Raw genomic sequence first — 17,450 nt, 5'->3', positions numbered from 1 at the left:
GCACCCTATTTCTTGTTTAGTGCACTACTTTTAAGGAAGGGTCAATAGGGCTCTGGTCAAAAGTAGTGCACTATATAGGGAATAGGGTGCCATTTGGTATGCACACAGATTGTCTGTGACAAAGTTCTTCTGATCTCTGTGCCACTGATTCAGTTGACTGTAATGTTATGTGGGTTTAACTCAGCCTCTCAGGCTTCCACCGTTATCAGCTTGTACTGGCCTTCTAAGAGCCCTCATACATACTAGCTAGCTGTAAACAACGGCTTAATGGCACTCTCACTTTCTGTGTGTTTTCACTGTCCTGTACCACAAACACACCATATGTTTGAAAGACAACAAGTAAGAGAGCATGTAAAGTACAAAAGTCACAATTGAAAAAGTGATCAAATAGAGGATGGGTGATATGATATTTAATAGAGGATGGGTGGTATGATATCTACTGGAGGATGGGTGATATCATACCACCCATCCTCCAGTAGATATCATATCTACTAGAGGCTGGGTGATATGATATCTAATAGAGGATGGGTGGTATGATATCTACTGGAGGATGAGTGGTATGATATATACTAGAGGCTGGGTGGTATGATATCTACTGGAGGCTGGGTGGTATGATATCTACTGGAGGCTGGGTGGTATGATATCTACTGGAGGCTGGGTGGTATGATATCTACTGGAGGCTGGGTGGTATGATATCTACTGGAGGATGGGTGGTATGATATCTACTGGAGGATGGGTGGTATGATATCTACTGGAGGATGGGTGGTATGATATTTACTGGAGGATGGGTGGTATGATATCTACTGGAGGATGGGTGGTATGATATCTAATAGAGGATGGGTGATATGATATCTAATAGAGGATGGGTGATATGATATCTAATAGAGGATGGGTGGTATGATATCTAATAGAGGATGGGTGGTATGCTATCTAATAGAGGATGGGTGGTATGCTATCTAATAGAGGATGGGTGGTATGCTATCTAATAGAGGATGGGTGGTATGATATCTAATAGAGGATGGGTGGTATGATATCAAATAGAGGATGGGTGGTATGATATCTACTAGAGGATGGGTGGTATGATATCTACTAGAAGATGGGTGGTATGATATCTAATAGAGGATGGGTGGTATGATATCTAATAGAGGATGGGTGGTATGATATCTCATAGAGGATGGGTGGTACGATATATACTAGAGGATGGGTGGTATGATATCTAATAGAGGATGGCTGGTATGATTTCTAATAGAGGATGGCTGGTATGATTTCTAATAGAGGATGGCTGGTATGATATCTGAGGATGGCTGGTATGATATCTGAGGATGGGTGGTATGATATCTAATAGAGGATAGGGGATATGATATCTACTAGAGGATGGGTGGTATGATTTCTAATAGAGGATGGCTGTTATGATATCTACTAGAGGATGGGTGATATCTCAAATAGAGGATGGGTGATATCTCAAATAGAGGATGGGTGGTATGATATCTAATAGAGGATGGGTGATATGATATCTACTGGAGGATGGGTGGTATGATATCAACTAGAGGATGGGTGATATGCTATCTAATAGAGGATGGGTGGTATGATATCTACTGGAGGATGGGTGGTAAGATATCTACTAGAGGATGGGTGATATCTCAAATAGAGGATGGGTGATATGATATCTACTGGAGGATGGGTGGTATGATATATACTAGAGGATGGGTGGTATGATATCTACTAGAGGATGGGTGGTATGGTATCTACTAGAGGAAGGGTGGTATGATATCTACTAGAGGATGGGTGATATCATACCACCCATCCTCTATTAGATATCATATCACCCATCCTCTAGTAGATATCATACCACCCTTCCTCTAGTAGATACCATACCACCCATCCTCTAGTAGATATCATACCACCCATCCTCCAGTAGATATCATATCACCCATCCTATATTTGAGATATCACCCATCCTCTAGTAGATATCATACCACCCATCCTCCAGTAGATATCATACCACCCATCCTCTATTAGATATCATATCTACTGGAGGATGGGTGGTATGATATCTACTAGAGGATGGGTGATATCTCAAATATAGGATGGGTGATATGATATCTACTGGAGGATGGGTGGTATGATATCTACTAGGGGATGGGTGGTATGGTATCTACTAGAGGATGGGTGGTATGATATCTACTAGAGGATGGGTGATATGATATCTAATAGAGCATGGGTGGTATGATATCTACTGGAGGATGGGTGGTATGATATCTACTAGAGGATGGGTGATATCTCAAATATAGGATGGGTGATATGATATCTACTGGAGGATGGGTGGTATGATATCTACTAGAGGATGGGTGGTATGGTATCTAATAGAGGATGGGTGGTATGATATCTACTAGAGGATGGGTGGTATGATATCTAATAGAGGATGGGTGGTATGATATCTAATAGAGGATGGGTGGTATGATATCTACTGGAGGATGGGTGATATGATATCTACTAGAGGATGGGTGGTATGATATCTACTGGAGGATGGGTGATATCTCAAATAGAGGATGGGTGATATGATATCTACTAGAGGATGGGTGATATATATCTACTAGAGGATGGGTGATATGATATCTACTAGAGGATGGGTGATATGATATCTACTAGAGGATGGGTGATATGATATCTAATAGAGGATGGGTGGTATGATATCTAATAGAGGATGGGTGGTATGATATCTACTGGAGGATGGGTGGTATGATATCTACTAGAGGATGGGTGGTATGATATCTACTGGAGGATGGGTGGTATGATATCTACTGGAGGATGGGTGGTATGATATCTACTGGAGGATGGGTGTTATGATATCTACTAGAGGATGGGTGGTATGATATCTACTAGAGGATGGGTGGTATGATATCTACTGGAGGATGGGTGGTATGATATCTACTGGAGGATGGGTGGTATGATATCTTCTGGAGGATGGGTGGTATGATATCTACTAGAGGATGGGTGGTATGGTATCTAGTAGAGGATGGGTGGTATGATATCTACTAGAGGATGGGTGGTATGATATCTACTAGAGGATGGGTGATATGATATCTACTGGAGGATGGGTGGTATGATATCTAATAGAGGATGGGTGGTATGATATCTACTGGAGGATGGGTGGTATGACCTCCCGGGTGGCGCAGTGGTCTAGGGCACTGCATCGCAGTGCTAGCTGCGCCACCAGAGTCTCTGGGTTCGCGCCCAGGCCCTGACGCAGCCGGCCGCAACCGGGAGGTCCATGGGGCGACGCACAATTGGCATAGCGTCGTCCGGGTTAGGGAGGGTTTGGCCGGTAGGGATATCCTTGTCTCAGTATGTAAAATGTAATAAAATGTATGCACTCTACTGTAAGTCGCTCTGGATAAGAGCGTCTGCTAAATTACTAAAATGTAAATGTAAATGATATCTACTAGAGGATGGGTGGTATGAGATCTACTAGAAGATGGGTGGTATGATATCTAATAGAGGATGGGTGGTATGATATCTAATAGAGGATGGGTGGTATGATATCTCATAGAGGATGGGTGGTACGATATATACTAGAGGATGGGTGGTATGATATCTAATAGAGGATGGCTGGTATGATTTCTAATAAAGGATGGCTGGTATGATTTCTAATAGAGGATGGCTGGTATGATATCTGAGGATGGCTGGTATGATATCTGAGGATGGGTGGTATGATATCTAATAGAGGATAGGGGATATGATATCTACTAGAGGATGGGTGGTATGATTTCTAATAGAGGATGGCTGTTATGATATCTACTAGAGGATGGGTGATATCTCAAATAGAGGATGGGTGATATCTCAAATAGAGGATGGGTGGTATGATATCTAATAGAGGATGGGTGATATGATATCTACTGGAGGATGGGTGGTATGATATCAACTAGAGGATGGGTGATATGCTATCTAATAGAGGATGGGTGGTATGATATCTACTGGAGGATGGGTGGTAAGATATCTACTAGAGGATGGGTGATATCTCAAATAGAGGATGGGTGATATGATATCTACTGGAGGATGGGTGGTATGATATATACTAGAGGATGGGTGGTATGATATCTACTAGAGGATGGGTGGTATGGTATCTACTAGAGGAAGGGTGGTATGATATCTACTAGAGGATGGGTGATATCATACCACCCATCCTCTATTAGATATCATATCACCCATCCTCTAGTAGATATCATACCACCCTTCCTCTAGTAGATACCATACCACCCATCCTCTAGTAGATATCATACCACCCATCCTCCAGTAGATATCATATCACCCATCCTATATTTGAGATATCACCCATCCTCTAGTAGATATCATACCACCCATCCTCCAGTAGATATCATACCACCCATCCTCTATTAGATATCATATCTACTGGAGGATGGGTGGTATGATATCTACTAGAGGATGGGTGATATCTCAAATATAGGATGGGTGATATGATATCTACTGGAGGATGGGTGGTATGATATCTACTAGGGGATGGGTGGTATGGTATCTACTAGAGGATGGGTGGTATGATATCTACTAGAGGATGGGTGATATGATATCTAATAGAGCATGGGTGGTATGATATCTACTGGAGGATGGGTGGTATGATATCTACTAGAGGATGGGTGATATCTCAAATATAGGATGGGTGATATGATATCTACTGGAGGATGGGTGGTATGATATCTACTAGAGGATGGGTGGTATGGTATCTAATAGAGGATGGGTGGTATGATATCTACTAGAGGATGGGTGGTATGATATCTAATAGAGGATGGGTGGTATGATATCTAATAGAGGATGGGTGGTATGATATCTACTGGAGGATGGGTGATATGATATCTACTAGAGGATGGGTGGTATGATATCTACTGGAGGATGGGTGATATCTCAAATAGAGGATGGGTGATATGATATCTACTAGAGGATGGGTGATATATATCTACTAGAGGATGGGTGATATGATATCTACTAGAGGATGGGTGATATGATATCTACTAGAGGATGGGTGATATGATATCTAATAGAGGATGGGTGGTATGATATCTAATAGAGGATGGGTGGTATGATATCTACTGGAGGATGGGTGGTATGATATCTACTAGAGGATGGGTGGTATGATATCTACTAGAGGATGGGTGGTATGATATCTACTGGAGGATGGGTGGTATGATATCTACTGGAGGATGGGTGGTATGATATCTACTGGAGGATGGGTGTTATGATATCTACTAGAGGATGGGTGGTATGATATCTACTAGAGGATGGGTGGTATGATATCTACTGGAGGATGGGTGGTATGATATCTACTGGAGGATGGGTGGTATGATATCTACTGGAGGATGGGTGGTATGATATCTACTGGAGGATGGGTGGTATGATATTTACTGGAGGATGGGTGGTATGATATCTACTGGAGGATGGGTGGTATGATATCTAATAGAGGATGGGTGATATGATATCTAATAGAGGATGGGTGATATGATATCTAATAGAGGATGGGTGGTATGATATCTAATAGAGGATGGGTGGTATGCTATCTAATAGAGGATGGGTGGTATGCTATCTAATAGAGGATGGGTGGTATGCTATCTAATAGAGGATGGGTGGTATGATATCTAATAGAGGATGGGTGGAATGATATCAAATAGAGGATGGGTGGTATGATATCTACTAGAGGATAGGTGGTATGATATCTACTAGAAGATGGGTGGTATGATATCTAATAGAGGATGGGTGGTATGATATCTAATAGAGGATGGGTGGTATGATATCTCATAGAGGATGGGTGGTACGATATATACTAGAGGATGGGTGGTATGATATCTAATAGAGGATGGCTGGTATGATTTCTAATAGAGGATGGCTGGTATGATTTCTAATAGAGGATGGCTGGTATGATATCTGAGGATGGCTGGTATGATATCTGAGGATGGGTGGTATGATATCTAATAGAGGATAGGGGATATGATATCTACTAGAGGATGGGTGGTATGATTTCTAATAGAGGATGGCTGTTATGATATCTACTAGAGGATGGGTGATATCTCAAATAGAGGATGGGTGATATCTCAAATAGAGGATGGGTGGTATGATATCTAATAGAGGATGGGTGATATGATATCTACTGGAGGATGGGTGGTATGATATCAACTAGAGGATGGGTGATATGCTATCTAATAGAGGATGGGTGGTATGATATCTATTGGAGGATGGGTTGTAAGATATCTACTAGAGGATGGGTGATATCTCAAATAGAGGATGGGTGATATGATATCTACTGGAGGATGGGTGGTATGATATATACTAGAGGATGGGTGGTATGATATCTACTAGAGGATGGGTGGTATGGTATCTACTAGAGGAAGGGTGGTATGATATCTACTAGAGGATGGGTGATATCATACCACCCATCCTCTATTAGATATCATATCACCCATCCTCTAGTAGATATCATACCACCCTTCCTCTAGTAGATACCATACCACCCATCCTCTAGTAGATATCATACCACCCATCCTCCAGTAGATATCATATCACCCATCCTATATTTGAGATATCACCCATCCTCTAGTAGATATCATACCACCCATCCTCCAGTAGATATCATACCACCCATCCTCTATTAGATATCATATCTACTGGAGGATGGGTGGTATGATATCTACTAGAGGATGGGTGATATCTCAAATATAGGATGGGTGATATGATATCTACTGGAGGATGGGTGGTATGATATCTACTAGGGGATGGGTGGTATGGTATCTACTAGAGGATGGGTGGTATGATATCTACTAGAGGATGGGTGATATGATATCTAATAGAGCATGGGTGGTATGATATCTACTGGAGGATGGGTGGTATGATATCTACTAGAGGATGGGTGATATCTCAAATATAGGATGGGTGATATGATATCTACTGGAGGATGGGTGGTATGATATCTACTAGAGGATGGGTGGTATGGTATCTAATAGAGGATGGGTGGTATGATATCTACTAGAGGATGGGTGGTATGATATCTAATAGAGGATGGGTGGTATGATATCTAATAGAGGATGGGTGGTATGATATCTACTGGAGGATGGGTGATATGATATCTACTAGAGGATGGGTGGTATGATATCTACTGGAGGATGGGTGATATCTCAAATAGAGGATGGGTGATATGATATCTACTAGAGGATGGGTGATATATATCTACTAGAGGATGGGTGATATGATATCTACTAGAGGATGGGTGATATGATATCTACTAGAGGATGGGTGATATGATATCTAATAGAGGATGGGTGGTATGATATCTAATAGAGGATGGGTGGTATGATATCTACTGGAGGATGGGTGGTATGATATCTACTAGAGGATGGGTGGTATGATATCTACTAGAGGATGGGTGGTATGATATCTACTGGAGGATGGGTGGTATGATATCTACTGGAGGATGGGTGGTATGATATCTACTGGAGGATGGGTGTTATGATATCTACTAGAGGATGGGTGGTATGATATCTACTAGAGGATGGGTGGTATGATATCTACTGGAGGATGGGTGGTATGATATCTTCTGGAGGATGGGTGGTATGATATCTACTAGAGGATGGGTGGTATGGTATCTAGTAGAGGATGGGTGGTATGATATCTACTAGAGGATGGGTGGTATGATATCTACTAGAGGATGGGTGATATGATATCTACTGGAGGATGGGTGGTATGATATCTAATAGAGGATGGGTGGTATGATATCTACTGGAGGATGGGTGGTATGACCTCCCGGGTGGCGCAGTGGTCTAGGGCACTGCATCGCAGTGCTAGCTGCGCCACCAGAGTCTCTGGGTTCGCGCCCAGGCTCTGACGCAGCCGGCCGCAACCGGGAGGTCCATGGGGCGACGCACAATTGGCATAGCGTCGTCCGGGTTAGGGAGGGTTTGGCCGGTAGGGATATCCTTGTCTCAGTATGTAAAATGTAATAAAATGTATGCACTCTACTGTAAGTCGCTCTGGATAAGAGCGTCTGCTAAATTACTAAAATGTAAATGTAAATGATATCTACTAGAGGATGGGTGATATGATATCTACTGGAGGATGGGTGATATGGTATCTATTAGAGGATGGGTGGTATGGTATCTACTAGAGGATGGGTGGTATGGTATCTACTAGAGGATGGGTGATATGATATCTAATAGAGGATGGGTGGTATGATATCTAATAGAGGATGGGTGGTATGATATCTACTGGAGGATGGGTGGTATGATATCTACTAGAGGATGGGTGGTATGATATCTACTGGAGGATGGTGATATGATATCAAATAGAGGATGGGTGATATGATATCTACTGGAGGATGGGTGGTATGATATCTAATAGAGGATGGGTGGTATGATATCTACTAGAGGATGGGTGATATGATATCTAATAGAGGATGGGTGGTATGATATCTAATAGAGGATGGGTGGTATGATATCTACTGGAGGATGGTGATATGATATCAAATAGAGGATGGGTGATATGATATCTACTGGAGGATGGGTGGTATGATATCTAATAGAGGATGGGTGGTATGATATCTACTAGAGGATGGGTGATATGATATCTAATAGAGGATGGGTGGTATGATATCAAATAGAGGATGGGTGATATGATATCAAATAGAGGATGCGTGGTATGATATCTACTAGAGGATGGGTGGTATGATATCTACTAGAGGATGGGTGGTATGATATCTACTAGAGGATGGGTGGTATGATATCTACTAGAGGATGGGTGGTATGATATCTACTAGAGGATGGGTGATATGATATCAAATAGAGGATGGGTGATATGATATCAAATAGAGGATGCGTGGTATGATATCTACTGGAGGATGGGTGGTATGATATCTACTAGAGGATGGGTGATATCTCAAATAGAGGATGGGTTGTGTGTTTGCATGTGTACAATAGGCTGTAAGAGAGATTAGTTTATTAGTTTATATCCTTGCTTTTCTCCACAGACTTTCACATGAAATACTGCAGCAGAACTGTTATTCATTCAGACAACTTGGATCTGTAGTCTGGTTCTGTCAGATAGCTTTACTTGAATCCAGGATGGGATTTAAAGTGCAGTAATACTTTCTAATGGAAAAAGCTACTGGGCATCTAAAAATGTGTTCCTTGGATCAATGTGGTTTTTCAACAGATAAACAAGAAGATCAAATCAGTTTTCCACTTTTTTTGTGACTTCCACCTAACCATAAAGTAGGGTTATGTCTGCGTGAAAGCCTATTTCTCATCTGCTATAACTTCTCAACCTCTTCCCTCCATTACCCTACATGTACATATGTTGTGTGTTGACCCTGTGACCCCCCCCCCCCCCCCCCCCCCCCCTCTGGGGTAATGTGATGGTCCAGTGTGATCGCTGATGCATGCATCTATTGCTCCCTTGGGCCGTACTATGAGATTGGGTGGGGGTGGGGGGGTAGTGAAGTAATGATCTGCCTGAGGCTATTGAACCAGGATCAGAGGAATGTTAGACCTGACTTCCCAGTCTCCCTGTGTTCCTAGCCTCCAGGCCCACAGGCAGGTCTTTTATCAGGGCCGCCTGTCAACCCGTGCCCCAGGTTTTGGGCCTGGCCTGGTAGAGGGACTCAGGAGGCCTCTGCTCCAGCATCTGAGGGCCAATACATATGGTGGTTAGATGTGGATCTAACCACCATATGGAGAGATTAATTGGAAAACTTCAGGGAGCATGCTATGGCTGTGTGTGTGTGTTTCTGTCTGTCTGTCTTCGTGTGTGTGTGTGTGTTTCTGTCTGTCTTCGTGTGTGTGTGTTTCTGTCTGTCTTCGTGTATGTGTGTGTTTCTGTCTGTCTGTCTTCGTGTATGTATGTATGTATGTATGTGTGTGTGTTTCTAGTCCTCTTCGAATCATATTATATAGTTCCTTGGTTTCCTTCTGCCTGTGCTGTATTGATAAGTAACACATTGATCAATTGTCCTACACTGAGAGATACATTAGTTTGTTGCGTGTAACATGTCTTTGGTTTTGAGGAAAGCTCTATGTATTATTTTAGTTTGTTGTGTGTTTTCCAGATAATGTCCTAGGAGTGGTGCTGGGTTCTGTGTTTTCCATAGCTACTCTGATAACCATGGGGGCGATGGTCAATCTACACTTCAGGAAACAGAAAAGGTGGGTTCACTGTTTCTCTCTCTCACACACACTTGCACACACACACACACACACACACACACACACACGGAAACACACTCACAGACACACACACACTCGCGTGCACGGACACACACACACACACACACACACACACACACACACACACACACACACACACACACACACACACACACACACACACACACACACAGTATGGACACACGTTTTAGCTAAGAAACCAAAGCAGTGATCTACAGTAACAGATTGGGTCTCAAACCCGGGCCGTCTGTTCCTGGGATCCCACCACTGAGCTAAAGCCTGTTAGATTTACACACCAGTCTACTACTGCTAGATGGTTGTTACTAAAAACAGTAGAAATGTACCTAATGATTTGTCCACTCAGTGTACATTATACAGATGTTATAGAGATCGACATAGGGATAATTTAAACAAAAAAATTATATATATATTTTTTTACATTACTTTAACTAGGTAAGTCATTTAAGAACAAATTATTATTTACAATGATGGTCCACCGGGGAACAGTGGGTTAACTGCCTTGTTCAGGGGCAGAACAACACATTTTTACCTTGTCAGCTCAGGGATTCGATCCAGCAACTTTTCGGTTACTGGCCCAATGCTCTAACCACTAGGCTACCTGATAAGATATGATAAAATAGATAAGATATATGATAAAATAGATAGGATATATGATAAAATAGAAATGATAAAATAGATAAGACATGATAAAATAGATAAGATATATGATAAAATAGATAAGATATATGATAAAATAGATAAGATATATGATAAAATAGAAATGAACAAATAGATAAGATATGATAAAATAGAAATGAACAACCAGATAAGATATGATAAAATAGATAAGAAATGATAAAATACAAAATGAACAAATAGATAAGATATGATAAAATAGATATCCCTCATTTGTCTAAATTCCCAATGAACAAAGAAAACGATGATTCATGATTACCATTGATCCCACCTGCCTCTGAGCCCCCCTCATAAACCACAGACACACACACACGCTCATAAAACCCTTCTGATCTGATCAAACGATACAGTATATCTTCATATTCGGCTAGACCCCGGCTGTGTCCCAAATGGCATCGTCTTCCCTATGTAGTGCAATATTTTTGACTAGGGCCCATAGGGAAATAGGGTGCCATTTGTGATGTAGAATACACCCTGTGGATAAACCTCTCACTCAGTACACTACACTACTGGAACAGAAGCCAGCTACCGTAGCTCCTGGGCTCGCTTGCTAACCAAATGACAAGCCTATTTTTACGGGTCTCGTAGATGTCAAGAGGGCTTCCCCCCCGCCATAACTCTCCTATGGAAGAGAGAAGGGATGGTTTGTCTCGGCTCCCAGGTGCACTTGGAGCGTTCAGCCTGTGTTCTGCAGGTAGAGAAATGAACGACTATGGTTTACACCCGTAAGGGGGAGAGGGAGAGCACCTGCCTTGTTTTTAGAGGGTTACATCTACATACATGTTACATGATGAGGTTATAAGGACACACATCTACATACATGTTACATGATGAGATTATAAGGACACACATCTACATACATGTTACATGATGAGATTATAAGGACACACATCTACATACATGTTACATGATGAGGTTATAAGGACACACATCTACATACATGTTACATGATGAGGTAATAAGGACACACATCTACATACATGTTACATGCTGAGGTTATAAGGACACACATCTACATACATGTTACATGCTGAGGTTATAAGGACACACATCTACATACATGTTACATGCTGAGGTTATAAGGACACACATCTACATACATGTTACATGATGAGGTTATAAGGACACACATCTACATACATGTTACATGCTGAGGTAATAAGGACACACTTCTACATACATGTTACATGCTGAGGTTATAAGGACACACATCTACATACATGTTACATGATGAGGTTATAAGGACACACATCTACATACATGTTACATGATGAGGTTATAAGGACATACATCTACATACATGTTACATGATGAGGTTATAAGGACACACATCTACATACATGTTACATGCTGAGGTTATAAGGACACACATCTACATACATGTTACATGATGAGGTTATAAGGACACACATCTACATACATGTTACATGCTGAGGTAATAAGGACACACATCTACATACATGTTACATGCTGAGGTTATAAGGACACACATCTACATACATGTTACATGATGAGATTATAAGGACATACATCTACATACATGTTACATGATGAGGTTATAAGGACACACATCTACATACATGTTTCATGATGAGGTAATAAGGACACACATCTACATACATGTTACATGATGAGGTAATAAGGACACACATCTACATACATGTTTCATGATGAGGTAAATAAGGATACACATCTACATACATGTTACATGAGGTAATAAGGACACACATCTACATACATGTTACATGCTGAGGTAATAAGGACACACATCCACACACATGTTACATGCTGAGATAATAAGGACACACATCCACACACATGTTACATGCTGAGGTAATAAGGACACACATCTACATACATGTTACATGCTGAGGTAATAAGGACACACATCCACATACATGTTACATGCTGAGATAATAAGGACATACATCTACATACATGTTACATGCTGAGGTTATAAGGACACACATCTACATACATGTTCCATGCTGAGATAATAAGGACACACATCTACATACATGTTCCATGCTGAGATAATAAGGACACACATCTACATACATGTTACATGCTGAGGTAATAAGGACACACATCTACATACATGTTACATGCTGAGGTAATAAGGACACACATCTACATACATGTTACATGCTGAGGTTATAAGGACACACATCTACATACATGTTACATGCTGAGGTAATAAGGACACACATCTACATACATGTTACATGCTGAGGTAATAAGGACACACATCTACATACATGTTACATGCTGAAGTAATAAGGACACACATCTACATACATGTTACATGATGAGGTAATAAGGACACACATCTACATACATGTTACATGATGAGGTAATAAGGACACACATCTACATACATGTTACATGCTGAGGTTATAAGGACACACATCTACATACATGTTACATGCTGAGGTAATAAGGACACACATCTACATACATGTTACATGCTGAGGTAATAAGGACACACATCTACATACATGTTACATGCTGAGGTAATAAGGACACATGGGAAAGCTCACCAAAGGCATTCCTGTGAACTCATACCATTAAACACACCATGACATCTTCCTTGGGTCAACACCCACTTGTCATTGATGTGTGGAGACACACACACACACACACACACACACACACACACACACACACACACACACACACACACACACACGCCTTGTCTGGTATGGCCTGGCTTGGTCTGGTCTTGTTTGCGTGATACTCTGCTACTTCCTCTTATGCTGTGTGGAGATGGTATGGGCCTCCCTGCCCTAACAGCCCCTTGCTTCATCCCCAGCCCCTTGCTTCATCCCCAGCCCTCAGCCCCTTGCTGCAGCCTCAGCCCATTGCTGCAGACACATCTAGGGTTACCCTGCAGGCCCCAACAGGCCCTAGTCCTCCCCACCCTGCGTGCAACGGCAGGACACATCAAAGAAGGACAAGGGGCCTCGGTCAGAAACCACCCAGGGGGTCGGCGATGGGTCGGTGGGGTTATGTGTGTGTCTGAGTAGCCTGTTATGCACAGACAGTCTTCCAGTATTAATGTTTCTGTAATCTATTGCTCGCAGCACCTTATCACAAATTCTGGGTATGTGTAGAGTAAAAGTGATTCTGATTCTTTCTGCTTTATTTCAGAGAAAGACAAGAGAGGCTGGATGGAAAGGTGATATTTGAACAGAGTTGATGTCCTCCAGTGTAACTCTCCCTGTCCAGGATATTTTTCAATGAACCGACAATTGCATCACCCTTAAGCTGGCATCAACATGCGCTAATGTAGGTGCAAATTATGTTTTCTACACCATGTAGGATTTTTGTGGATCAGGGATAATGCATTAACTTCATGGTGTAGTACATGTGTACATTGCACTGTAGATTACTTTAAATAACGGTCTGTAAATGAATGCTTACAGAGCAGGCCTGCTTGGTTTGTTCACGGTCTGTAAATGAAGGATAACAGAGCAGGCCTGCTTGGTTTGTTCACGGTCTGTAAATGAATGCTTACAGAGCAGGCCTGCTTGGTTTGTTCACGGTCTGTAAATGAATGCTTACAGAGCAGGCCTGCTTGGTTTGTTCACGGTCTGTAAATGAATGCTTACAGAGCAGGCCTGCTTGGTTTGTTCACGGTCTGTAAATGAATGCTTACAGAGCAGGCCTGCTTGGTTTGTTCACGGTCTGTAAATGAATGCTTACAGAGCAGGCCTGCTTGGTTTGTTCACGGTCTGTAAATGAATGCTTACAGAGCAGGCCTGCTTGGTTTGTTCACGGTCTGTAAATGAATGCTTACAGAGCAGGCCTGCTTGGTTTGTTCACGGTCTGTAAATAAATGCTTACAGAGCAGGCCTGCTTGGTTTGTTCACAGGACTTTTCCTAGGACTAAATGTTATGTTCTTTTGCCGGGAAACAATATTATGTGAATACTTTGAGGTCCCGTCTATGTTATCACTCCATGTTCCTATTAACTTAGAATGGTCCCAGATGTACACTCTCTTAGGTGTTTAGAGTCAATCTCCTGATCGTTTTAAAAGGTTGAATGACTTTGTCCAGTAATATAGCTCATGTGTGTGGGCTCACTGCCTTTGTTCATTCCATTCAATGGTTGAGAAAAAGTAATTTAAAAGAACATGCCACCAAATGGCTGACAATTGCACAATAGCAAAGCTCATGCTTTTTCTATCTTCAAATGAAGTAGAAGTATTGAATAATGAATACTAGATACTGTGGTACAATAATATTTGAATGTAATTCATTAAAGGGAAATAAATACAATTGTGAAAGTATGGCTGTGAATTTTGTTGTTCCTCTGTTCTTTTGAAAACGTGGTCTATGGCTGTGGCAATGCATTATTGCAAAAATAATTGGCTATTTTTGTGTTCTGTTGCATCCAGCTAATGGTCACTGTGTTACAGGTTAGTGTGTCTCTATGTCCCTGTGTTACAGGTTAGTGTGTCTATGTCACTGTGCTACAGGTTAGTGTGTCTATGTCACTGTGCTACAGGTTAGTGTGTCTCTATGTCACTGTGCTACAGGTTAGTGTGTCTCTATGTCACTGTGTTACAGGTTAGTATGTCTTTATGTCACTGTGCTACAGGTTAGTGTGTCTCTATGTCACTGTGTTACAGGTTAGTGTGTCTCTATGTCACTGTGCTACAGGTTAGTGTGTCTCTATGTCACTGTGTTACAGGTTAGTGTCTCTATGTCACTGTGCTACAGGTTAGTATGTCACTATGTCACTGTGCTACAGGTTAGTGTGTGTCTATGTCACTGTGCTACAGGTTAGTGTGTCTATGTCACTGTGCAACAGGTTAGTATGTCTATGTCACTGTGTTACAGGTTAGTGTGTGTCTATGTCACTGTGCTACAGGTTAGTGTGTCTGTCACTGTGCTACAGGTTAGTATGTCTGTCACTGTGCTACAGGTTAGTGTGTCTATGTCACTGTGCTACAGGTTAGTGTGTGTCTATGTCACTGTGCTACAGGATAGTGTGTGTCTATGTCACTGTGCTACAGGTTAGTGTGTGTCTATGTCACTGTGCTACAGGTTAGTGTGTCTATGTCACTGTGCTACAGGTTAGTGTGTCTATGTCACTGTGCTACAGGTTAGTGTGTCTGTCACTGTGCTACAGGTTAGTGTGTCTGTCACTGTGCTACAGGTTAGTGTGTCTGTCACTGTGCTACAGGTTAGTGTGTGTCTATGTCACTGTGTTACAGGTTAGTATGTCTCTATGTCACTGTGCTACAGGTTAGTGTGTGTCTATGTCACTGTGCTACAGGTTAGTATGTCTCTATGTCACTGTGCTACAGGTTAGTGTGTCTATGTCACTGTGCTACAGGTTAGTGTGTGTCTATGTCACTGTGCTACAGGTTAGTATGTCTCTATGTCACTGTGCTACAGGTTAGTGTGTCTCTATGTCACTGTGCTACAGGTTAGTATGTCACTATGTCACTGTGCTACAGGTTAGTGTGTCTATGTCACTGTGCTACAGGTTAGTGTGTCTATGTCACTGTGCTACAGGTTAGTGTGTCTGTCACTGTGCTACAGGTTAGTGTGTCTGTCACTGTGCTACAGGTTAGTGTGTCTGTCACTGTGCTACAGGTTAGTGTGTGTCTATGTCACTGTGTTACAGGTTAGTATGTCTCTATGTCACTGTGCTACAGGTTAGTGTGTCTATGTCACTGTGCTACAGGTTAGTGTGTGTCTATGTCACTGTGCTACAGGTTAGTGTGTGTCTATGTCACTGTGCTACAGGTTAGTATGTCTCTATGTCACTGTGCTACAGGTTAGTGTGTCTATGTCACTGTGCTACAGGTTAGTGTGTGTCTATGTCACTGTGCTACAGGTTAGTATGTCTCTATGTCACTGTGCTACAGGTTAGTGTGTCTCTATGTCACTGTGCTACAGGTTAGTATGTCACTATGTCACTGTGCTACAGGTTAGTGTGTCTCTATGTCACTGTGCTACAGGTTAGTATGTCTTTATGTCACTGTGCTACAGGTTAGTGTGTCTCTATGTCACTGTGTTACAGGTTAGTGTGTCTATGTCACTGTGCTACAGGTTAGTATGTCACTATGTCACTGTGCTACAGGTTAGTGTGTCTCTATGTCACTGTGCTACAGGTTAGTGTGTCTTTATGTCACTGTGCTACAGGTTAGTATGTCTCTATGTCACTGTGTTACAGGTTAGTTTGTCTCTATGTCACTGTGTTACAGGTTAGTGTGTCTCTATGTCACTGTGTTACAGGTTAGTGTGTCTGTCACTGTGTTACAGGTTAGTGTGTCTCTGTCACTGTGCAACAGGTTAGTGTGTCTGTCACTGTGTTACAGGTTAGTGTGTCTATGTCACTGTGTTACAGGTTAGTGTGTCTATGTCACTGTGCAACAGGTTAGTGTGTCTGTCACTGTGTTACAGGTTAATGTGTCTATGTCACTGTGTTACAGGTTAGTATGTCTGTCACTGTGCAACAGGTTAGTATGTCTGTCACTGTGCTACAGGTTAGTGTGTCTATGTCACTGTGCTACAGGTTAGTGT

At 41.9% G+C, this 17,450-nt stretch overlaps 1 protein-coding gene across 2 annotated transcripts in view; it reads left to right on the top strand.

Moving 5' to 3' along the window:
* The window catches only part of LOC129826628 (sushi domain-containing protein 2-like), a 52,739-nt gene extending 37,537 nt beyond the window's left edge, over nucleotides 1-15,202 (top strand). For both annotated transcript variants that reach the window (XM_055887552.1, XM_055887553.1), the window contains exons 14-15: nucleotides 10,097-10,193; nucleotides 14,061-15,202. In XM_055887552.1, the coding sequence (XP_055743527.1) occupies nucleotides 10,097-10,193; nucleotides 14,061-14,109 (146 nt within the window). In that variant the 3' untranslated portion in view covers nucleotides 14,110-15,202. The remainder of the gene's footprint in view (nucleotides 1-10,096; nucleotides 10,194-14,060) is intronic.
* The last annotated feature ends 2,248 nt before the right edge of the window (nucleotides 15,203-17,450 follow it).

The sequence above is a fragment of the Salvelinus fontinalis genome, chromosome 28 (genome assembly GCF_029448725.1).
Source record: "Salvelinus fontinalis isolate EN_2023a chromosome 28, ASM2944872v1, whole genome shotgun sequence".
Taxonomy (NCBI): Eukaryota; Metazoa; Chordata; class Actinopteri; order Salmoniformes; family Salmonidae; genus Salvelinus; species Salvelinus fontinalis.
The sequence above is the reverse complement of the archived record's forward strand: the minus strand, read 5'-3'. Positions and strand labels throughout refer to the sequence as shown.